We start from the raw sequence: 23,651 nt of genomic DNA on the forward strand, positions 1-23,651 counted from the left end.
AACCCGAACCCACCACTTCCAGTGGCAATTTGTTCCACACTCTCACCACCCCCCACGCTCCCCTTAAAGATTTCACCTTTCATCCTTAACCCATGACCTCTGGTTCTAGTCTCACCCAACTTCAGGGGAAAAAGCCTGCTTGCACTTACCCTGTCTATACCCCTCGTTTTTGTATACCTCTACCAAGTCTCCACTCATCCCCTAACTTTCCAGAGGATAAAGTCTCTACCAAAGGAGGTGTAAGGTGCTCCTTCCCTCCGCTACCCTGCAGGTCATCCTTGGGCAATGTGTAGCACCTGCTTACCCCCCTCGATCAGGGTCAGTGAAGCCGTGGGAGCAGGTGGTGGATGGTCGTATGAGCAGCTGGTGTGTATCACAAGTCCTGGTTCTGTGACCGCTGACACCAGGCAGACACTCTCTGAAGATTATTGATAATGGCTGGAGTCACCCGTCTTGTAAAGACAATGCCCAGAAGAAGGCAATGGCAAACCACTTCTGCAGAAAAATTTGCCAAGAACTATCATGGTCATGGATAGTTAAACTGATAATAAATTTACTTTGGCTCTGCCGTGAGAGGTGAATTTCTTTCAATATCAAGAGCAGTAAAGAAGTCCTCAGGGTTCTTGCAGGTTAAGTCACCTTCACTTTGCCTACTAACTGGCCACTCAAAGTGGGTGGCGGAGCCATTACATTTCCTCAGAGAGGTTCAGAAGATCCTCACCGGACTCACCTGACAACCTTCCTGGGGCCGGTCCTGTTTGGCGCGTGGACTGGTCTGTAGTGACTAAAGTCAGGAGGTAGACTTGCGGTGATGGTGAGGCCCCGGCTGTTGGTTTTGGGCTGCAAGGGTGAGACCGGTGCCTTCTCTGTCCTCTCATTACCATCGTTCCACTCTTCCTGAGAGGGGCTTGCGGCTGCGTCCGATGCCCTGGAGGAGGTCGAGGCAGCAGATCTCCTCAGCATTCTCCTGGTTGGGTTAAGGTCCTTGGGCGAGTGCTGCTTTTTCTTCCTGGCTGGATGGCTATGCTCACCGCGACCCCCGGCGTTGCTGGTCAGAGAGGTAAGGGAGCCAAGGGAACACCGATGTTGCGCTGACCTCGAGGCTGGAGGTGAAATGGATTTCTTTGGCTGCAGGAGAGTTTGAAAAGCCTTCATTACTTGTCAGTCTAGCCAAGCACAATAAGCAATTGTATTCTGATAAGAGAAACATGAGAGATTCTGCAAATTCACAATTGCATGCAGAGGGGTCATAATCTTAAGGTTATCGGAGGAAAGTATAGGGGGATGTCAGAGATCAGTTCTTTACACAGAGAATGGTCAGTGCACGGAATGTCCGCCAGGATGGTAGTAGAGGCAGATACATTAGGGACATTTAAAAAACTCTTGGATAGGCACATGGATGATAGAAAAATAGAGAGCTATTAGGGAGGAAGGGTTAAATTGATCTTACAACATTGTGGGCTGAAGGGGCTGTACCATGCTGATACGCTCTATGATGGAAATCTTAAGCAATATACACAAAATGCTGTACTGATGAAGAGTCTCAGCCCAAATGTCGACTGCTTACTCCTCTCTATAGATGCTGCCTGACTGGCTGAGTTCCTCCAGCATTTTGTGTGAGTTGCTCTATTGTGAGCTGTATTGAATTTACTTTTCAACTCTGGGCTACTGTACAAGCCGTACAAAAGACACTGGTACTTCTGGTCTAGAGAGAGGGAAAATAAATTGGGTGATTTTCTTGGATGTTACCCCTCGCATTTTGCTGCTGGAAGTTCAAGCAGGAAAATAATTTCCTAACTATCATTGTCCAGTTCCCAAAAGGAAGAGTGTTCCCGAAGGTCACGTCTTCAACATCAAAGTTCCTCTGCCCTCTCAATATTTATCCCTTCAAATCAACCTCATTCACAACAGATCATCTGTTTGCTGGTGTTCACATTGGATATCTGCAAAGTTTTCTACAATGATAACATCACCAGTTCTGGGACAAAGTTCTTGGACTATCTTGAACTGAATTGAAGTGACTTTATTTCTTACATCCTTCACATACATGAGGAGTAAAAATCTTTACGTTATGTCTCCATCTAAATGTGCAATCATAGTAATTTATAATAAATAGAACAGTTAATGTAATATTGCTGTTTACACTGCTAACACATGACTGTGCAGCCAGATTCAAGGAGAACCTGATCATTAAATTTGCTGATGATACCACAGTGGTGGGACTCATCAGCAAAAGTGATGAAACAATGTACAGGGAGGAGGTCAAACACCTAGAGAGCTGGTGCAGTGACAACAACTTGATGCTTAATGTCACCAAAACCAAGGAGATGATCGTCGATTTCAGACGGTCTCAGCCTGAGCACACACCCCTCAGCATCTGCGGCTCCACAGTGGAGAGAGTGGAAAACAGCAAGTTCCTTGGGGTGCAGATCTCAGACAATCTCACCTGGTCCAGGAACACCACTGGGATTGTGAAACGGGCCCAGCAGAGATTGTACTTTCAGAGGAAACTTAAACAAGCATCACTCCCCACTAACATCTTAACTACATTCTACAGAGGCGTGGTTGAGAGTGTGCTGACCTTTTGCATCACAACCTGGTACTCCAGCTGCAGTGCTGCTGACAAAAAAGCCTTGCAGAGGGTGGTTAGGGGAGCAGAGAAGGTTATTGGGGTCTCCCTACCTTCTGTCCAAGACCTCTTTCAGAGTCGATACCTCCAGAAGACACGGTACATCATTAAATACCCCTCACTCCCTCTCCATAAACTGTTTGTTCTACTGCCATCAGGCAAACTTTACAGGAGCATCAAAACAAAAACTACAAGGCTACTAAACAGCTTCCTCCCTCAGCAGTCAGACCGCTAAATAGCTGCTCTACCTGACTCTGCTTTGGACACTTTTAACTTGCACTGGACACTTACAACTTGATTTTAACTGACATGTGGCTGTTGTGTTTTTACTATTTATTGTTGTGTTTACTATTTATTGTCGTGTTTACTATTTAGTGTTGTGTTTGTTATGTTATGATTGCACTTGCCCCTGGGAAACGCTGTCTCATTCTGCCCTGCAGAGCTGATGTACGGTTAGAATGACAATAAAGTTTTTGAATCTGAATCTGAATAGAGAGTACACTCAAATCAGCGTGAGTTCATCAGTCTGATGGCCTGGTGGAAGAAGCTGTCCCGGAGCCTGTTGGTCCTGGCTTTTATGCTGTGGTACCATTTCCCGGATGGTAGCAGCTGGAATAGATTGTGGTTGGGGTGACTTGGGTCCCCAATGATCCTTCGGGCTCTTTTTACACACCTGTCTTTGTAAATGTCCTGAATCATGGGAAGTTCACATCTGCAGATGCGCTGGACTGTCTGCACCACTCTCTGCAGAGTCCTGCGATTAAGGGAAGTACAGTTCCCATACCAGGCAGTGTTGCAGCCAGTCAGGATGCTCTCAATTGTGCCCCTGTAAAAGGTTCTTAGGATTTGTGGGCCCCATACCAAACTTCCTCAACTGTCTGAGGTGAAAGAGGCGCTGTTGTGCCTTTTTCACCACACAGCTGGTGGTTGTGATTCTGCAAGTGTAGAACGTTTACAACCTGTAAACGTTGAGCTCTTTGAAGCTGCCCCACCCACAGCCTGCCTTTTCCCAAATCCAATACCATTGAGCACAACTTTGGAAATCCTTTTTACAACTTTCATTTATAAAAGGAGGTCTCCATTTCTTTTGACCTCTGTCAAGAGCTTGCATTATATTAAAAGTTCTGTATATGTGTAAGCACCAAGTCACAATTTCAACTTGGATTGTTTCCCATCCTACCTTTCTATTTATAACGTAAAATATCTCATGCACGGGGACAAATATGGCAAAGTTCTCGTAACACTGAAAGTATCTCTTTCCTTCAAATACGCCGTCGTGTTTCCCACCTGAAATCCAAGCAGATAATTGAGAACCTTTAGTTTGGACGTTGTAAAGAAGCATGCCGCACACACTTCTTGTTAAGACCATAAAACATAGAAGCAGAATTAGTCTATTCGGCCCATCGCATCTGCTCCATCATTCCATCATGTCTGATCTATTTCCCATTCTCTTGTCTTCTCCCCCATAACCTTTGATGCCCTGACTAATCAGGAACCTATTTACCCAATTTAGTAGGAGAATGAAATCCTTAGAATGTAGAAGACAATGATGTGTTAATGAGAGGTAGCTAAGAGATGTAGATTAGAACATGATTAAGTCAATGGGTAGAAACAATAGTGGCGGATGTACCTGTGATACGCAACTATAGACTATAGATATGCTAATGCAACTGGACCAGGAGATTGCTATAAAAAATGCTATGTCCAAAGGATCGGTGGGCAATCAGCGACTAGTTCAATGACTGTCTCAGCTTTGATTTGCAAATTAAAGTTTAACCCTTCTTGAAGAATCTTCTCCGTCTCCTGGTCATTTGTGGGGCACGAGAAACCACGACACTATCAACCTCTGCCTTAAATACACCCAATGACTTGCCCTCCACAACCATCTGTGGCACAGATTCACCGCCTCACTGGCAAAAGAAATTCCTCATCTCTTTTCAAAAGGGATGTCTCTCTCTATTCAGTCCATCGTGTCTGTGCTAGCTCTTTGATAACTCACTCGCCAGCACTTTCCCTACTGCTCTAAGAATGTTTCCCCTTGAAGTGTTTGCCCTGTTCCTTTTTGATAAGTCACTCCAGAGACTATCTGATCCAGTGGCACCTATATCAATATTTAAATCCAAAAAAAAAACACGTGCATTCCCAAGCCTTCTTTCAGTTCTTTTGCAAATTATCCTGTGTTCCAATATACCTATGGCCCTACTGCCAGGAGAAATGGACTTTGATTAGATCTACTGTCCTATAACCTGTACAGAACACCATAAAAAGCAAAGGCCAAGTTGACAACTAAGGTCATACAGCACAGAAAAAGGTCCTTCAGCCCATCTGGTTGGTGCCAACCAAGTTTCTCATCCAAGCTCGCCCCATCTGCCAGTGTTTGAACTATAACCTTCTAAACATTTCCTATTCATTACCTGTGTCTTTTAAAAGGTGTTATTGTCCAACAGTATTGTAATCTATATCTTATTTTTAACTACGTGCCAAGAAATGTTCCCTCTGATCTCCATCTGCATTCTGTGGCTCACAGAATCTTGGTGCCAATGAATGTTAAGGTAAGATCACAGGGCTGTTTGGAAGTAAAGTGAAGACACTTCCCTTCTCCTTAATGCTGCCACAAAGAGTGCACTTTCAGGCTTGGACCTGCTTCCCATGATCCTTGGTGGCAACGACTTAACAGCCATGTTACTGCCACTAAGGATCATGGGAAACAGTCCAAACAGCTATTGTTAAAAGTGTTCAATGTTTAGAACATTTAAAAGGCCTGAGGAAAACACACTTGCAATTACTTTTATCTTAATGATTTTATTGAAACCTACTGTATACCGAATGGGTGTCAGTGTGGAGATACGTCTCTACCAAAGGAGGTGTAAGGTGTTCTTTCCCTTCACTAGCCTGCAGGACACCTTTGGGCAAGGTGTAGCACCTGCTTAGTCTCCCCCACCCCACCCCAATCAGGGTCACGTGAAGCCATGGGAGCAGGTGGTGGATGGTTGTATGAACAGCCAGTGCAGATCACAATTCCTGGTTACGTGACCACTGACGACAGACAGACAATATGTGAAGAATATTGATAATGGCAGGGGTCACCCGTCTTGTAAAGACACTGTCCAAAACGCGGCAATGGCAAACCACTTCTGTAGAAAACTTGCCAAAAACAGTCATGGTAATGGAAAGACCATAAACGCCTACCTCATAGGGCACGGCACATAACAAACGAACTGGATACTGAAAAGTCAAAATAGATTGGATGTGGAGAGGACGTTTCCATTAGTAGGAGAGCGTAGGATCCAAGGACACAGCCTCAGAATAAAGGGACATCCCTATAAAACTGAGATGAGGAAGAATTTCTTCAATCAGAGCATGGTGAATCTGTGAAATTCACTGCCATATTGGGCTGTGGAGGCTAACTCATTGGATGTGTTTAAGGCAGTAATTGATAGGTTGTGGATTGGCAAGGGGGTTAAGGGTTACGGGGAGAGGGCAAGTGAATGGGGTTGAAAAATTCAGCCATGATTGAATGGTAGAGCAGACTCAATGGGCCAAATGGCCTAATGCTGCTCCTATATCTTACAGACTTCAAAATAAAGATAAACTTTGCCAATTTAGCATATTTTTCTGTGTGGGTCACCCAATTCAGTGTTAGTGCTAAACACAACACCCACAGTGCACCTAGAGAGGGTGAATTTGAGGCAACGATACTTACTAGGTTCATCCAGCTCAACGCCAACGAAGACCGCGTTGGCCATTCCCGAACTGTCTAAATGGCCAACGTAGCGAGCTGTGCCTGACTTGTTACCGTTTACAATGACATAGTCGTTAACGTTGATAGGAAGTTTCTGTCTGTGGGAGGACCAGGGGAAAAGTTAAACAATGGAGTATCAAACCATTCAATAGAACTTTTTGTTTTAACTATTAAACCTGCCCCAGTATGAGAAGACTGGGGGGGGGGGGGTGATATGTTAAGATTTCTTTAACTTCTCACCTCAAACTTAGTTAAATTTGGGGAATTTTTTGATCATAGACTTATAGAGCACTGAAAAGGCCCTTCAGCCCATCTAATCCACACCGAACTGTAATTCTACCTTGTCCCAGCAATCCATACCAGAACCAAACCACCCCACCTCCATCTATATACTTATCCAAAGTTTGCTTAACTTTTTCAACTAAACCCACATCCGCCACTTCCACTGGCAGCTCATTCCACGCTCTCACCAGCCTTTGAGCGAAGAAGTTCCCTTTGGGGGGTGGGTGGGTCAATACCAAAGTTCAGAGTCCCACAGGTGCCAATACAGCATACCCACAATGCTCGGACAACAACAATAACAGAACAAAATAAGACAAGCCCACCCTCTCACACATAGACAGGCCTCCAACTCTAGGGCAGGCGAGTGGACCGAACACGGAGCTCACCTCTGGAAGTGCAGCAGCGGCTTGATCTCCTTGTCGTGGCCGTTCCGACGGCTGGTCAGCTTGTAGTTGGTGAAGAAGGAGACGCAGCTCGAGCACTGGCAGCCGACCATGGGGAAAGGGAAGACAGAGGAACTTAAAGTGGCATCGACCAGATAATCAGGACTAAGGCAGAAGAGAAGAAAACCACACTCAGCAACAACGAAATGAACCAGTCACTGGTGGCGGTCCGAGCAGGAGGCAAAACGCATCCAAGAATTCGGAATAGGATGAGGTGGAGGATAAATGCGTGGCTGAGGGATTGGAGCAGGGGGCAGGGATTCAGATTTCTGGATCATTGGGACCTCTTTTGGGGCAGGAGTGACCTGTACAAAAAGGACTGATTGCACTTGAATACCAGGGGGACCTATCGATAACCTGGTGGGGAGGTTTGCTAAGGATACTGGGGAGAGTTTAAACTAGAATTGTTGTGGGGTGGGAACCGAACTGAAGAGACTGGGGAAGAGGTGGTTGGCTCACAAATAGAGAAAGCTTGTAGACAGTGCGAGAGGGAGGATAGGCAGGTGATAGAGAAGGGACGTGCTCAGACTGAAGGTTTGAGATGTGTCTATTTTAATGCAAGGAGTATTGTGAACAAAGCGGATGAGCTTAGAGCGTGGATCAGTATGCTTGGAGCTATGATGGACTTGGAGCTATACTTGGAGCCATTACAGAGACTTCGATGGCTCAGGGACAGGAATGGTTACTTCAAGTGCCAGGTTTTAGATGTTTCAGAAAGGACAATGGAGGGAGGCAAAAGAGGTGGGGGCATGGCACTGTTGATCAGAGATAGTGTCACATCTACAGGAAAGGTGGACACCATGGAGGGATTGTCTACGGACTCTCTGTGGGTGGAGGTTAGGAACAAGAAGGGGTCAATAACTTTACTGGGTGTTTTTTATAGGCCACCCAATAGTAACAGGGATATCGAGGAGCAGATAGGGAAACAGATTTTGGAAAGGTGTAATAATAACAGGGTTGTCGTGATGGGAGATTTTAATTTCCCAAATATTGATTGGCATCTCCCTAGAGCAAGGGGTTTAGATGGGGTGGAGTTTGTTAGGTGTGTTCAGGAAGGTTTCTTGACACAATATGTAGATAAGCCTACAAGAGGAGACACTGTACTTGATTTGATATTGGGAAATGAATCTGGTCAGGTGTCAGATCTCTCAGTGGGAGAGCATTTTGGAGATAGTGATCATAATTCTATCTCCTTTACAATAGCATTGGAGAGAGATAGGAACAGACAAATTAGAAAAGCGTTTAATTGGAGTAAGGGGAATTACAGGAAGGATGTAGAAATGATAGAAAGGGTGCAGAGGAGATTTACAAGGATGTTGCCTGGATTGGGGAGCATGCCTTATGTGAATAGGTTGAGTGAACTCGGTCTTTTCTCCTTGGAGCAACGGAGGATGAGAGGTGACCTGATAAAGGTGTACAAGATGATGAGAGGAACTGATTGTGTGGATAGTCAGAAGCTTTTTCCCAGGGCTGAAATGGTTGCCACAAGAGGACATAGGTTTAAGGTGCTGGGGAGTAGGTACAGAGGAGATGTCAGGGGTAAGTTTTTTACTCAGAGAGTGGTGAATGCGTGGAATGGGCTGCCGGCAACGGGGGTGGAAGCAGATACGATAGGGTCTTTTAAGAGACTTTTGGACAGGTACATGGAGCTTAGAAAAATAGAGGGCTATGGGGAGGTCTAGTAATTTCTAAGGTAGGGACATGTTCAGCACAACTTTGTGGGCCGAAGGGCCTGTATTGTGCTGTAGGTTTTCTATGTTTCTAACGCTCAGCAAATCCGAGGACAGTATTCATCAACCCCGATGCTGCCATGCTGACATCCTTACACTCATGGGTATTTTTACTTACATTGATTCTAATACATTATCCATCTATCAATCTACATCCATGTGGAGAGGTCTGCCAAGATGCGGCATGCGTTGGACAGCACTGAGTATGCCGTTCCGGCCCTTTGAGCCACGCCGCCCAGTGACCCCACCACCACCCCGATCGATCACAGGACAATTTACAATGACCAGTTAGCCAACCGGTACACCTTTTGACTGTGGGAAGAAACCGGAAAACCTGCACAATCACAGGGAGAACGTACAAACTCCTTACAGGTAGCGACGGAAATTGAACCCAGGTTGCTGATGTTGAAAACTGTTGTGCTAACCACTACACTACCGTGTCGCCAATGTTCTATCAGGAGAGGCTGTTCTACAAATACTGAACTATTCTATGTTCTATAGATACTGAACTATATGTTCTATACATACTGAACTATATGTTGTATAGATACTAAACTGCTCTACGTTCTAGATACTGAACTATATGTTCTAGATACTGAACTGTCCCATGTTCTAAAGATACTGAACTATATGTCTATACATACTGAACTATATGTTCTATACATACTGAACTATATGTCTATAGATACTGAACTATATGTTCTATAGATACTGAACTATATGTCTATAGATACTGAACTATATGTTCTATAGATACTGAACTATATGTTCTATAGATACTGAACTATATGTTCTATAGACACTGACACTCCTTCCTTTCATTCTTATCAATCAGCCATTTGTCATTTATTTCACACTTCATGATCACTTTGCTGTTGCCGCTGATATGTCCCTTCCACTACCATCTATTTCCCAGCTATTATGCTTTGTTGCTGTCTCAGCCAGTGGCCCTGCACTGGAGGCTTGTGGAATCAAACATCTCTCCGGCGACAGGAGCACAATAATCCAGGGGGACACTGCAGTGCCACACTGAGGGAGGTGATCTACTTGGGATGAGTTTTTGAAACACTGCCCCATCAGTGGATGTGCAAACTTCTACTGGATTATCCTGAGCAAAAAAAAATAGGAACTATCCCAGGTTCCTGGTTAATATTTCTCTCTCAAACAACATTACAAATTATAACGTCAACCAGGGTCTTCATGCATAAGATTTTATTTTTTAAATTTTAACGCCAGGGACGACTGTCTGATTTTTTTTAGTTCTGCCTCCCCCAGCAATGGAAATAATTTTTGCTTTATCCTGTCAGCCATCAGCTTGTCGAAATCCTGCTCTAGGATTTAACAGAGAGGTGGAAACCAGCGAGAAATTTATGGGAATGTTGGGACAATGAAATGAGTTAGCTTTGAATTACACTCAGTAGCCACTTTATTAGGTACACCTGTTTGTTAATGCAAGTATCTAATTAGCCAATCATATGGCAGCAACTCAATGCATAAAAGTATGCAGACATGGTCAAGAGATTCAGTTGTTGCTTAGGTCAAATATCAGAATGGGGAAGAAATTTGACTTAAGTGACCGTGACTATGGAATGATAACCAGATGGGGTGGTTTATATCTCAGAAACTGATCTCCCAGGATTTTCACACACAACAGTATCAAGAGAATGGTGCGTAAAACAAAGGAATAATGTTTTATTCAAACACAAGAGATTCTGCAGATGCTGGAAATTCAGAACAACACACAAAAGGTGGAGGAATGAGCCGGTCAGGCAGCTTCAATGGAAATGAATAAACAATCTTTCTTTGGACTGAGACTTCTTCAGGACTGGAAAGGAAGAGGGAGGTGTCCTGGGGGGAGGGAAGAGAGGACAGACTAGAAGCTGATAGGTGAGACCCGGTGAGGGGGGAGGTGTGTGGGTGGGTGGGGTGGCAATGAAGTAAGAAACTAGTGGAAAAGATAGAGGGTTGAAAAAAAAGGAATCTGACAGGGGAGGAGAGTGAACCATGGGAGAAAGGGAAAGAGGAGGGGCACCAGAGGGACGCAATAGGGAAGTGAGAAGAGACGGGGAACCACAGTGGGGAATGGAAAACGAGGGGGGGGAGAAATTACCCTAAGATAGAGAAACCGCTCTTCATTCTGTCAGATTGGAGGCTACACATTTGGGCTATGAGGTGGCCTCATCGCGGCAGTAGAGGTGGCCATGGACCGACTAATTTTACTTAACTGATTTAGAGCTTGTGGTGGGATTTAAACATTAAATACATGATGTGGGTCCTTTAACTGAACCGTTGAACCAATATCTACAGACTGCCTCCTCTGGTGTGTGTTTGTGCCAGCTGACTTTAAGCCCGAGTTATCTGGATGTGCTGGCAGTATCTCACAGTTGTTGAGCTCCAGTGATTGGGATCTAAAACCTCATTCTGGACATGGTGATTCTCGTGTCCCTCCTGGAGAAAATTAGCAACAGCTTCAAAAAGGAATTATTTTAATTACCTCCCCCTTGGTGCCTCTCCTCCTTCCCTTTCTCCCATGGTCCACTCTCCTTTCCTATCAGATTCCTCCTTCTTTAACCCGTTACCTTTTCCACCTATCAGCTCCCAGCTTCTTACTTCATCCCTCCCCCTCCCACCTGCCTTCACCTATCATCTTATAGATTGTTCCTCCTTCCCCTTCCCCCCACCTTCTTATTCTGGAATCTTCCGCCTCCCTTCCCAGTCCCGATGAAGGGTCTCGGCCCGCTTACCCCCCTCCATCGATGCTGCCCGACCTGCTGAGTTTTGTGTGTGCTGCTCTGGAATTCCAGCATCTGCTGGAGAATCCTCGTGTTTATTTTTACGTCCTGGCTGGTTTTCAGACAGGAGAGCAAATGTGGTGATGTGCTAAAGCCACAGTGAGGTCATAATATTGTCACGAGTTACAAGAAAGCCTGTTACCATCCCAGGTTTCCAAGGTACCAACAGTTTAAGCCAACCTGGCAGGCAGCCACGAGTCGGGGAGTAATAGAACCTGCGGTGACAGAGACCAACAGGGGACCTATTCTTCCTGCCTATTCACCTTGTGATCAGCTGGCACAGTAAACCACTGACACAGTCACCCTGCCAGTACCCCATCAGAGTGCCAGTTCTTGAAGCAGTGATATCCTTGGAAACAAATACTTCATCACATTGACACACATCCTATTCTCAATTATCTTCACACACCTCAATTCGTCCTTACACAAACACTCGTTCCCCAAAGGTTAGGTGGCTGCAGGCTGCATTATGACATTGAGCGTTGGCAAGATGGCAGGCAGAGCAGTAGCAGGTGGAATGTAATGTCAATAAATACAAGGCAATGAATAATAAGGGGCGGTGAATCTGTAAAATTCGTTGCCACGGGCAGCCGTAGATGGCAAGACACTGGGTATATGTAAAGTGGTGGTTTATAGGACATCAAACACTGCGGGGAGAAGGCAAGAGAATGATATTGAGAAGGATAATAAATCAGCCATGATGGAATGGCAGAGTAGACTTGATGGGCCAAATGGCCTAATTCTGCTCCTAGCTTTATGGTATATGGTCTTAACATGGTCTTGTGGGTACAACACTACAGAGGGTAAGAGGAACCATGTACAAGCCCACACCCTCCAGAAGGTGGCAGCACTGGTGCTGAAGGAAGCACACCGGACACTTGCGTTCATTAACTGGGCACAGAATGTAGGAGCATAGCGTTTAAGGAACTTTGTAAAACACCACCGGTTAGACCACACTCGGTGTATTGTGTGTGGTTCTGGTCGCTGCATCAGAGGAAGCATCGACTGTAAGATGCAGAAAAAGCCACCTGGGGTCGAGCATTTCAGCTGAGGAGAGACTGGATAAGCTGGGATGTTTCCCTTGGAGCACAAAAAACTGGGGGAGGGGTGCAGCTAGGGTGTACAACATTAGGAAAGGCACAGATAGGGCAAATAGATAAAGACACAGGTAACCAACAACAGAAATCAGTGGGGGTGGGGTTGGGGGAACCCAACACAGAGGCTGGGGAGGGGGGTTGTCCAACATCAGAGGGCAGTGGTTTCAAACACCTAAGAGTAAAGCTCAGGTAAGAGCATAAGATATAGAAGAAGTAGGCCATTCGGCCCATCGAGTCTGCTCCACCATTCAATAATGGGCTGATCCAATTCTTCCGATCATCCCCAGTCCCCTGTCTTCACCCTATAGCCTTTCATGCCCTGGCTAATCAAGAACCTATCTATCTTTGCCTTAAATACATCCAATGACCTGGCCTCCAAAGCCACTTGTGGCAACAAATTCCACAGATTTACCACACTCTGACTAAAGCAGTTTCTCCACATCTCTGATAGGAGACTGCGAAAGGATCTAAGGAAGAATGATTTTTTAACCCAGACATGGTTGGAATCTCGAACGCACTGCTCGAGTGTGGAGGCAGAGAGTTTTGCAACAATTAAAAAGCAATATTCATGTGTCTGTCTAAAAACTTCTTAAGCACCACTATCGTATCTGCTGTTTGAACTCAGCAAGTCATCAGAAAGCATCTATGGAGAGGAATAAATTTCAGGCCGAGACCGTTCATCAGGACTCTCCCTGAAGCGTCGACTGCTTATTCCCCTCTATAGATGCTGCCTGACTAGCTGAGTCCAACATTTTGTATGTGTTGCTCCAGGTTTCCGGCATCTGCAGAATCTCCTCTGCTTACTGTTGTCCCTGCTCCACCACCACCACCACTCCCTGGGCAGCCCACTCGAGCCTCCCACAACAACTGCCCTCTCATCTCAAACTACCTAGAAGAGGAGCAGGAAGCAGCTGAACCCGGGCCCGGCTGTGAGAGGAGGAGGGTGGGGCCTGGAGGCTAGCAACCCCATCTATAAAAACCCAGAGCTACAGAAACACTGAGAAGCTCCAAAGCTGTCTCCCTGGGAGACGCACGGTGAAAGTGGAAGCCACTGGACCAATCAACCTCCAGCCCAGAACTGAGGACCCTGTCAGCGGCCTGTGCCCCCGTGGGGGTGACTGGCTTAAGAAGAAGAAGAGTTATCACCTGCAGTGGACAGCCACAAGTTAATACTGAACTGTATTGAAAAGATTGGACCGAGCGAGTACCTGGTGTTCTGTCTCGTGGCGTTTTTCAAGGCTCACAAATGGAAATGCTGGGTATCTGTGTGGCAAACGCACATGGGCAAGGAACTACTGGAGCACAGAACTGTACAGCACAGTGAAGGCCCTTCTGCCCACAGCTTCTGCTGACCCTTTAACCTCCTCCAATCATTCTTGCCCTTCCCTACCACATAACCCTCCATTTTTCTACCACCCATGTGCCTGTTTAAGAGTCTCTTAAATGTCCCTAATGTGTCTGCCTCCCTAGCAGTGCATTTCACACACCCACTTAACTCTGACATCCCCCTTATCCTTTCTTCCAATCACTTTTAAATTTTGCCTCCTCCATATTAGCCGGTTCCACCCTAGGAAAGCCTCAATCAATGCCTCTTACCCTCCTTCAAGTCACCTCTCATTCTCCTCCGCTCCACAGGCTTGAGCCTCAACTCATTCAAGCTTTGCTCACACAACATGCCCTCTAAACCAGTCAGCATCCTGGTAAATGTCCTCTCCACCCTCTCTGAAGCTCTCTTGACCTTCCTATGACCAGAGACGCACACAATACTCCGAGTGTGGTCTAACCAGGGCTTTATAGAGGTGTAGCGTTACCTCGGGGCTCCTGGACTCAGTGATCACTTCTCCTCGTTGTCTCTGGGATATCGTTCTAGGATATGGATCACAGGAAAATAACAAGTCCCTGGTCACAAAGACTGATAAACAGGAGCAGGAGGGGGTCAGCAGGTAGAGCCGGCACCAGAGATTCAGGTTGGATCCTCACCCTGGGTGGAGTTTGCACGTTCTCTCTGTGAGGGGAGCACAGTGATGTGACGGTTTACAGCGTGAGACTGCCTGAGGGAATGGTGGGAACAGGATTGCTGAGGGCACGTAAAGAATGCCCAGAGGAACACTTGAATCAGGTAGGCATAGTGCTGGGTGTTGGGGTTAAAGCACTGGATAGCATGGAGCGACGGGTGCAGAGGGGAGACCAGACAAGAGCTGTATAAGACTGAGAAGCTGTCATATCTGTGGCAGAATAAGCACTCTAGAATTAATAAAATCCACCTCCAAAAATCTAAAAAAGAGGGTGGCATGGCTTTACCTAACTTTTGCTTATATTACTGGGCAGCTAATATACGTTGTGCTACCTTCTGGTCTTTCTTCCACGGTCAACCCGAGTGCCCTAACTGGGTAGCAATGGAGTTGCGCTCCACTAAAGAATTATCTATATCTGCACTTCTTGGCTCTGCACTCCCTAGCAGTCTGCCCAGATCAATAGCTAATCCTCTTGTTAGACACACTTTGCGTATATGGGCTCAGTTCAGGAAATGCTATGGTTTCCAGGGGTTTTCCGTTTCTAGCCCTGTCGCACATAATCACCTTTTTTTACCTACTACGTACGATTCAGCATTCCATGTTTGGTATAGGAAGGGCATTAGACATTTTGAAGATCTCTTCATTGATAATCGCTTCGCTTCTTTTCAGCAGCTCTCTGTTAAGTTCAACCTGCCTAACGTTCACTTTTTCAGATATCTCCAAATCCGACACTTTATTGCTCCTTTAATTCCTAACTTTCCTGAAATGCCTGCGAAAAATGCTATGGACCTATTTCTTTCCATTAACCCACTAGGTAAAGGTTTAATATCAATTATCCGAGATAAACTAGCAGCCTTACGACGGGCCCCTGTGGATAAAATTAAAATGGCCTGGGAGCAGGATTTAAATATCTCCTTATCCGAGGAGAGCTGGGACTCAGTTCTCAAATCGGTTAACTCAACCTCTCTTTGTGCTCGCCATTGCCTTTTACAGTTTAAGATTGTTCATAGAGCCCATATGTCTAAATCTAAACTATCTCGATTCTACCCTGGCATTAGTCCGCTCTGTGATAAATGCAAGAGGGGCGTGGCCTCTCTCATCCATATGTACTGGTTCTGTCCTAGCTTGGAGAAATTCTGGAAAGATGTCTTCACTACATTATCGGGTATTCTGAATCAGCACCTAGAACCAAACCCCTTAATTGCTCTGTTCGGTTTTTGGGGCGAGACAGATTTATGTCTGGGTCCGACCAAATGCTGAATACTATCCTTTGCCTCTCTCCTGGCTAGACGCTTGATCCTCCTTAGATGGAGAGATGTTGCCCCGCCCACTCATGCGCAATGGCTTAATGATATTATGGCCTGCTTGGACCTCGAAAAAATTCATTATTCAGTTCTTAATTCGGATCTAAAGTTCCATAAGGTCTGGGGACCTTTTATCGAGTACTTTCATAACCTTCCTCTTGACTAGGGTTTTTTTTTGGGTTTTTTTCTTCTTTTCGGTCCCTTGCTTTCAGCTCCCTTTTTTTTCTGGTAGTAGGCATTATTATCCTCTGTTGCTAAGTGTATTCACAGTCTGGGAGTTTGACTGTCCTGACCTATACTCTTTATATTGTGTTGTGGTCGGTCTGGAGTTGTTTTTTTTTCTTGTGTTGTGGGGCTTGGGGAGGACACTAAGCTTACTTGTCTTTAATTTAGGTGCTTTTTTGTGAAATTCTCTTCCTTTGTAGCATATTGTTATTGTATGCTTCATTCTGCACTGTATTAATGCTCCTCATTGGGATTTGGGGGTTTTTAATTTGTAAAATGTTTTGAAAAACTAATTTAAAAAAATTATAAAAAAAAAAGACTGAGAAGCGTAGATTCGGATTGATTTACTTACCACACACACAGGGAAACGCGTTAACAACCAACACAGCTTAAGGATGGTGGCAGGGGCAGGCTGAAGTGCCGCCACACATTCCTGCACCAACGTGCCCGCAACGTTCGGCAGAACAGCACAAGCAGCAACAAAACAAAACACTAACAGCAAAACAGGCCGCTTTTTCTCCCAGCCACCTACAGGCCTCCAACCCGGGCCCGGACAGGCCGCCTCCAGGCCTCCAATCTCCAGTCCCTGGCCCTGCTACATCAGCGGCAGTGAATGTGGATCAATCATCTCCCTCAGAAGCAGCTGTACCTGAAGCCAGCGACTGCCCGAGAAGATGGAAGGAGCTAGCGGGCATTTCTCCCTGCACCCACCTCCTGGTCCTTGGTGACTCATGGCGGGACCTCGGCTGTAGCCGGCTTTCAGTAGCTGGAACTGTGCAATTCATTGAGGGTTTCTTCCCCCTGCCCGGTTCTGTTTCACTTGGCTTCTGTCTGGAGCACTGGCTTTCCCTGTAACTCTCTTGGCCTGTACCCTGACATGGGGCCTGACAGTGACAGACAGTGGGGAATGGTTCCGCGTCACACCACATCGATTCCTGCCTCTGGACGGTGCCCCTCTCGTGGGGTGTGTGTTCCACCAATAGAGTCTCCTCTGGCTGTTTCTGGAAAGTCAAAGACAGGAGCAAGTTAACACTCTGTGGCCACTTTATTAGGTACACCTGAACACCAGCTCATTAATGCCAATGTCCAATCAGCCAATCATAAAAGCACACAGACATGGTCAAGATGTTCAGTTGTTGATCCGAGCAAAGATCAGAATGGGGAAGAAATGTGATTTAAGAGAATTTAACCGTGGAATGATTGTTGGTGCCAGATGGGGTGGTTTGAATATCTCAGAAAATGCTGATCTCCTGGGGTTTTCATGCACAACAGTCATGTATAACATACCCAGAGCCTGGACTGACACCTTACTGCCCTATTGTCCTGTTTATTATTTATTGTAATGCCTGCACTGTTTTGTGCACTTTATGCAGTCCTGGGTAGGTCTGTAGTCTAGTCTAGTTTTTTTCTGTGTTGTTTTTTACGTAGTTCAGTCTAGTTTTTGTACTGTGTCATGTAACACCATGGTCCTGAAAAACGTTGTCTCATTTTTACTATGTATTGTACCAGCAGTTATGGTTGAAATGACAATAAAAAGTGACTTGACTTGAATCTAGAGTTTACAGAGAATAGTACAAAAAAAAACATCCAGAGAGCAGCAGTTCTGTGGTTAAAAACACCTTGTTAATGAGCGAGGTCAGAGGAGGTCGGCCAAACTGGTTCAAGCTGACAGGAAGGCGACAATAACTCTAATAGCCATGATAACCAATGTAAATAGCCATTTACACTGTACATGTAAATAGCCATTTACACTGTACATGTTATCCAATACCAACACAATAAGCAGATGTTAAACTACGGAGCAAGAGCTGGAATGTAGGGAACGCTCTTCCACACTCAGACACACGAGAGGCTGCAGGTGCAGATGCCGGAATATGGAGCAACAACCAAGTTACTGGAAGAACTCACTGGGTCAGGCATCGACTGTGGAGGGAATGGACTAAAGAGAATTACAGAGACACGAGAGGTAAACTGGCCAAATTTGTTCGGAAAGGAACACTAGCAGGGATGATGGCAGAACAGCAATGGCTGGAGTTTGTGGGGGCAATTCATCTTTGCTATACATCCCAAAGAGGAAGAATATTCTAAACGGAGGATGAGGCAACCAGGACTGACAGGGGAAGGAAAAGAGATGGCTTATAAAATAGCAAAAATTAATAAGTTAGAAGATTGGGAAGCTTTTAAAAATCATCAGAAGGCAATTTTTTAAAAAGCTATAAGAAGAGAAAGGATGAATTATGAAGGTAAGCTAGGTGCCTGGACTGGATGGACGACACCCCAGAGTTCTGAAAGAGGTGGCTGAAGAGATTGTAGAGGCATTCGTAATGATCTTTCAAGAATCACAGTAGATTCTGGAATGGTTCCAAAGGACTGGAAAATTCAAAATGTCACTCCACCGTTTAAGAAAGGAGGAAGACAAAAGAAAGGCATTTTTAGGCCAACTGGTCTGACTGGTTCCTTGAGGTTGTGGTAGCCGGGGAACGTAGTGGGGATAAGCTCCCACTACTTATTAAATGTTCCCAATGGCGTGTGCCTCAAATATGCTCTTTAACAACCAAGTCCAGTTCCTGGCCTACAAATGTAGCTTAACTACTAAGCCTAGCAGAACTGTTTCTACTGACAGGAGAAGTGGCAAAGGCAGGTTACTGGCATCTTAAAACCAGTTGCTTCAAGCAGATGGAGCTCATCAGCTGTGGTTGGCAGCTCAGCTAGGAGAAGGAATACTCTGATCTCAAACCCTCATTGCCTTGCGACTATACCCACTCATGGGGATCCCTGAGAAACTGGAGTCCTGAAGGCAGTCCTATGGAGAATGGGCCGAGAAGTCTCAGATGGAATATAGCAATATATGGAAGTGTATGATCATGCACTTTGGTAGAAAGAATAAGGGCATGAACCATTTTATAAATGAGAGAAATTTCAAAAATCGGAGGTGCAGAGGGACTTGGCAGTCCTCTTGCAGAATTCTCTAAAGGTTAACTTGCAGGCTGAGTTAGTGGTACAGAAGGCAAATGCAATGTTTGCACCCAGTTCAAGAGGACTAGAGCAGAAAAGCAAGGACGCGACGCTGAAGCTTTATACGGCACTGTTCAGACCACACCGGGTTTTGTGGGCAGTCATGGGCCCCTTGTTGGCCTTGGAGAGGGTCCAAAGGAAGTTCATGAGAATTATTCTGTGAATGAAAGGGTTAACGTGTGAGGAGTGTTTGATAGCTCTGGGTTGTACTTGCTGGAGTTTAGAAAAATGAGGGGGGAATCTCACTGAAAGCTATCGAATATTGAAAGGCCTAGATAGATTGGACTTAGAGAGGATGATGATGGAGCAACAATCGAGTTGCTGAAAGAACTCATCAGGTCAGGCAGCATCTATGGAGGGAGATGGATATTCAACGTTTTGGACTGAAAGATCTATAGAGAGGAGATAGAGGACATCCATTTTCCTCCACAGAAGCTGCTTTACCCCCCCCCCCCCCACCGAGTTCCTCTAACATCTCATCTGCCGCTCCTTCACGGCCAGCGTGCATCCACTGTGACGAACTCCCTGCACTTCGTGTTTTTATGATTGTATATTTTGTCCACAGTGTTGCCCTCGACTCCTCCTCCCCCCTCCACACTGCTCCTCGGAGAATGCGCTCTTTACCTCATTCTGCCTCAGACGATCGCGCAGAAGTTCAATCTGTCGCCATGCGTTTCCCAAATCTTCTGTCAGACGGGAATTTAACAGCAGTGCTGAAACGGGGAAGAATTTGATCAAATGCTGAGGAAATCGCAGACATTCCCACCATCTAACCCCCAGAGCAGATAAGTGCAAGTTATTAGCACACGTTCACGTTACGCACTTTCCATTAGCTGCTCCTCACACCTCTTCTGCATGAGAACCTTCGGGCACTCCACTTGGACCTCTCGAGACACCGTAGCCTTGTGGCTCTGAATCAGTTCCCGCGGCAACTCGGCATTCCATGGTGCGGTCAACGTTTCCTGACCCGGCTGGTGAAGCGCACTGGGAGATTCCCGGAACACAAACTGCCGTTCCTCCTTGTACGACGCGGCTTCTATTGCCTGCAGAGTGAGGCGGGGAGAGGGGTTGACAGGTGGAGGTGGCAGGATGGGTGGGGGAAACAGAAGAGGAAAAAACTTAATTTTAAGTACTGCAACATCTACCGCCCCTGCCCTCCACTAATTATTTGGAGGAAAGTATAGGGGTGATGTCAGAGGTAGGTTTCTTATACACAGTGACGGGTGCACGGCACACGCTGCCAGGGGTGGTGGTAGGCACAGATACATTAGGGACATTTAAGAGACTTGTAGATTGGCACATGGATGATAGAAAAATGGAGGGCTGTGTAGGAGGGAAGGGTTAGATTGATCATGGAGCAGGTTGAAAGGTCAGTATATTATCATGGGCTGAAGGATCTGTACTATGTTCTACGTTAACCCTGTGTGTAAAATCAAATCATAACCCTTTCAAAGATTGGGACTGCTGGAGTTAACAGCCGACTATTTTTCACGAAGCTTGCGGCTGGGGATTGGCACACACAAGACGTGTCTGCATTCTGTTCTCGACGAGGGTCTTGTCAGATCCCTTATACCCGATTGTTACGTGGGATTTTCCGTTTGAATGCTGCTTCCGCCATGCCGGTCACTGACTAGGCCGTTTGAAAGCTGCAGCCGCTCTTTCCCATTGGTTGGCTAGTGCGCCATGGCAACGGTTTCCGGTTTCGGGTGCCACAGGGGCATAAGAGCAGCGTGTACAGGAGGCTCCCACTCCCGTCTTTCTTCCATTTCCGGTGCCCGCCTCAGGCTGAAGTCGTTGACCAGTGCTGAAAGACTATTGAGAAAGACGAAGGCAGGCCCTGCGTGTTGGTTCAGTTCACTATTCATTTGTACCATGTTTAGTTTCTCAATTTTTAAATTTGGGGAGATTTAACGAAGTACCCGTTAAGTTAAAGGGGAAGTTTTGGGTTGTTTAGATGAAAATAAATTTTGCCAGATGCCCGGTTTAGTGTTTCACTGTTCATTTTTAAATGAATAATTAATGTACCCATTTTAAATCTGTGCCTTTTCTTTCATTCCTTAGCTCCTCAAACCTGCCTCCACATAACAACGATCCTCAGTCCTCAAACCCCCCCTATTGTTAAAACACATGGTAAAGAACTACAAGGGCCCCTCCAAAACCTTCCCCAAATACCTACTAATCATTTGTAGTCCTGGATACAGAAAGGCTTTGTACGGCAACTGCTCTGCCCATGAGCACAAGAGACTGGAGAGTTGTGGACGCGGCTCAGCTCATCATGGGATACAGGCTCCCCTCCACTGACACTGTCCAAGGACAGAAGGTACAAGAAAGCTCTTACCACTAGGCTGAAGGACCGGCTCTGGCCCTCTAGTAGAATAATCAGAATCAGGTTTACTATCACTGGCACGTCGTGAAATTTGTTGCTTTGCGACAGCAGTACAGCATAATACTTAATAATAAATCATTAATAATTTTTTAAAACTATAAATTACAATGAGAAATCGTAATTTTGCAGGATACTTGGGAGCGTGGAGGAGCAGAGGGATCTGGGGGTACATGTTCACAGATCCCTGAAAGTTGCCTCACAGGTAGATAGGGTAGTTAAGAAAGCTTATGGGGTGTTAGCTTTCATAAATCGAGGGATAGTGTTTAAGAGTCGCGGGGTAATGATGCAGCTCTATAAAACTCTGGTTAGGCCACACTTGGAGTACTGTGTCCAGTTCTGGTCGCCTCACTATAGGAAGGATGTGGAAGCATTGGAAAGGGTACAGAGGAGATTTACCAGGATGCTGCCTGGTTTAGAGAGTATGGATTATGATCAGAGATTAAGGGAGCTAGGGCTTTACTCTTTGGAGAGAAGGAGGATGAGAGGAGACATGATAGAGGTGTACATGATATTAAGAGGAATACTACTAGGCTTATTAGAAATTATTAGGGTTACCTATATATAGCCCCCTATTTTTCTAAGCTCCATGTACTTATTCAAAAGCCTCTTAAAAGACCCTATCGTATCCGCCTCCGTTGAGTTGGAAGTCAGGAGCAGAGGGGCAGTGACTTGGCCACCACTGCTGACCCACCAACTGGAGAGTGTCGTGGTTAAGGGTTGAAACACTCTATGAAGGTTGGGCACCACCTGACAACATCTGCTCCTGGCCAAAGCCTACGGCTACCTCATCAGGAGAGCACCCCAGCGTATGATGCAAACAGATAACACTAATATTGGTGGTACAGTGGACATTGAGGAAGATTATCTAAAATTACAATTGGATCTTGATCTACTGAGCAGAAAGAGTTTAATTCAGATAAACTAAAGGTTTTTGCATTTTGGTGAGACACACCAGGGCAGGGCTTACACAGTAAATTGAAGAGCCCTGGGAAGTGTTGTAGAACAGAGAGACCCAGGGGTGCAGTTTGTTGAAAGTGGGAGCTCAGATAGCCAGGGTAGCGAAGAAACTATTTGGCACACTCGGTCAAGATGTTGAATGCAACATGTACAGCTGATGAGGCCATGTCTGGAGTTCTGCATATAGTTCTGGTTACTTAGCTATAGAAAGGATGTCATTAAACTGGAAAGGATTAAAAAAGATCCATAGGAATATTAGCATTCCTAGAGGCTGGATAGGCTGGGATTTTTGTCCCTGGAGAGCAGGAGGCTGAGGAGTGACTGTACAGAGTCATGATAGTCAAAAATAAAGTGAATGGCCACAGCGTTTGCCCCAGTCCTAAAGTAAAGAACACAGGTTTAAAGTAAGAGGGGAAAAGATTTTAACAGGACCCGAGGGCAGGTCTTTCCCACACAGAGGGTGGTGGGTATATGGTATGAGCTGCCAGAGGAAGTGTCAGAGGTGGTTACAGCTGCAGTATTTAAAAGACATTTGGACAGGTTTGAAGTGCAGAATAAATTATCAAAGTGCATACTTGTATATGTCACCATATACAACTCCGAGATTCATTTTCTTGCAGGCGTTCATAGCAGAATAAAGAATACAATCCAATAAATGAAAAACTACACACACAAAGACTGACAACCAGTGCGCAAGACAAACTACGCAAATACAAAATAAAACTAATAATAATAATAATAATAATTAGTAAGTTAAAAAGTAATACTGAGAACTTGAGTTGTTGAGCCCTCAAAAGTGAGTCTGTTAGTTGTGGAATCAGTTCATTGTTGAGGTGACTGAAATTATCCACGCTGGTTCATGAGCCCGATGGTTGTAGGGTATTAACCTGGCAGTGTGGGACTTAAGTGCTCCTGTACTTCATTCCATGTATGTGGATGTTTCCTGAACATGAAAAGAAAATTTAGAGGGATATGGGCCCAAATGGGACGACCTTAGGTGGGCTTCTTTGTGGATGTGGATGAGTTGGCGGAAG

General features: G+C 45.6%; 1 protein-coding gene across 3 annotated transcripts in view; it reads right to left on the reverse strand.

Annotated features, from left to right (window-relative positions):
• LOC140732394 (uncharacterized) overlaps window positions 1-23,651 on the reverse strand; it is a 105,055-nt gene that overhangs the window by 12,470 nt on the left and 68,934 nt on the right. For 2 of the 3 annotated variants that reach the window (XR_012100067.1, XM_073054981.1), the window contains exons 4-10: window positions 20,098-20,317; window positions 19,899-19,987; window positions 16,971-17,260; window positions 7,040-7,201; window positions 6,333-6,469; window positions 3,810-3,916; window positions 731-1,128 (exon numbers count right to left, since the gene is read on the reverse strand). Coding sequence is in view for 1 of the 3 variants with exons in the window: in XM_073054981.1 (XP_072911082.1) it covers window positions 731-1,128; window positions 3,810-3,916; window positions 6,333-6,469; window positions 7,040-7,201; window positions 16,971-17,260; window positions 19,899-19,987; window positions 20,098-20,317 (1,403 nt within the window). In the remaining 2 variants the exon portion in view is untranslated. The remainder of the gene's footprint in view (window positions 1-730; window positions 1,129-3,809; window positions 3,917-6,332; window positions 6,470-7,039; window positions 7,202-16,970; window positions 17,261-19,898; window positions 19,988-20,097; window positions 20,318-23,651) is intronic. The other variant, XR_012100068.1, reaches the window with a different exon arrangement.

This window comes from Hemitrygon akajei, chromosome 8 (assembly GCF_048418815.1).
Source record: "Hemitrygon akajei chromosome 8, sHemAka1.3, whole genome shotgun sequence".
Taxonomy (NCBI): Eukaryota; Metazoa; Chordata; class Chondrichthyes; order Myliobatiformes; family Dasyatidae; genus Hemitrygon; species Hemitrygon akajei.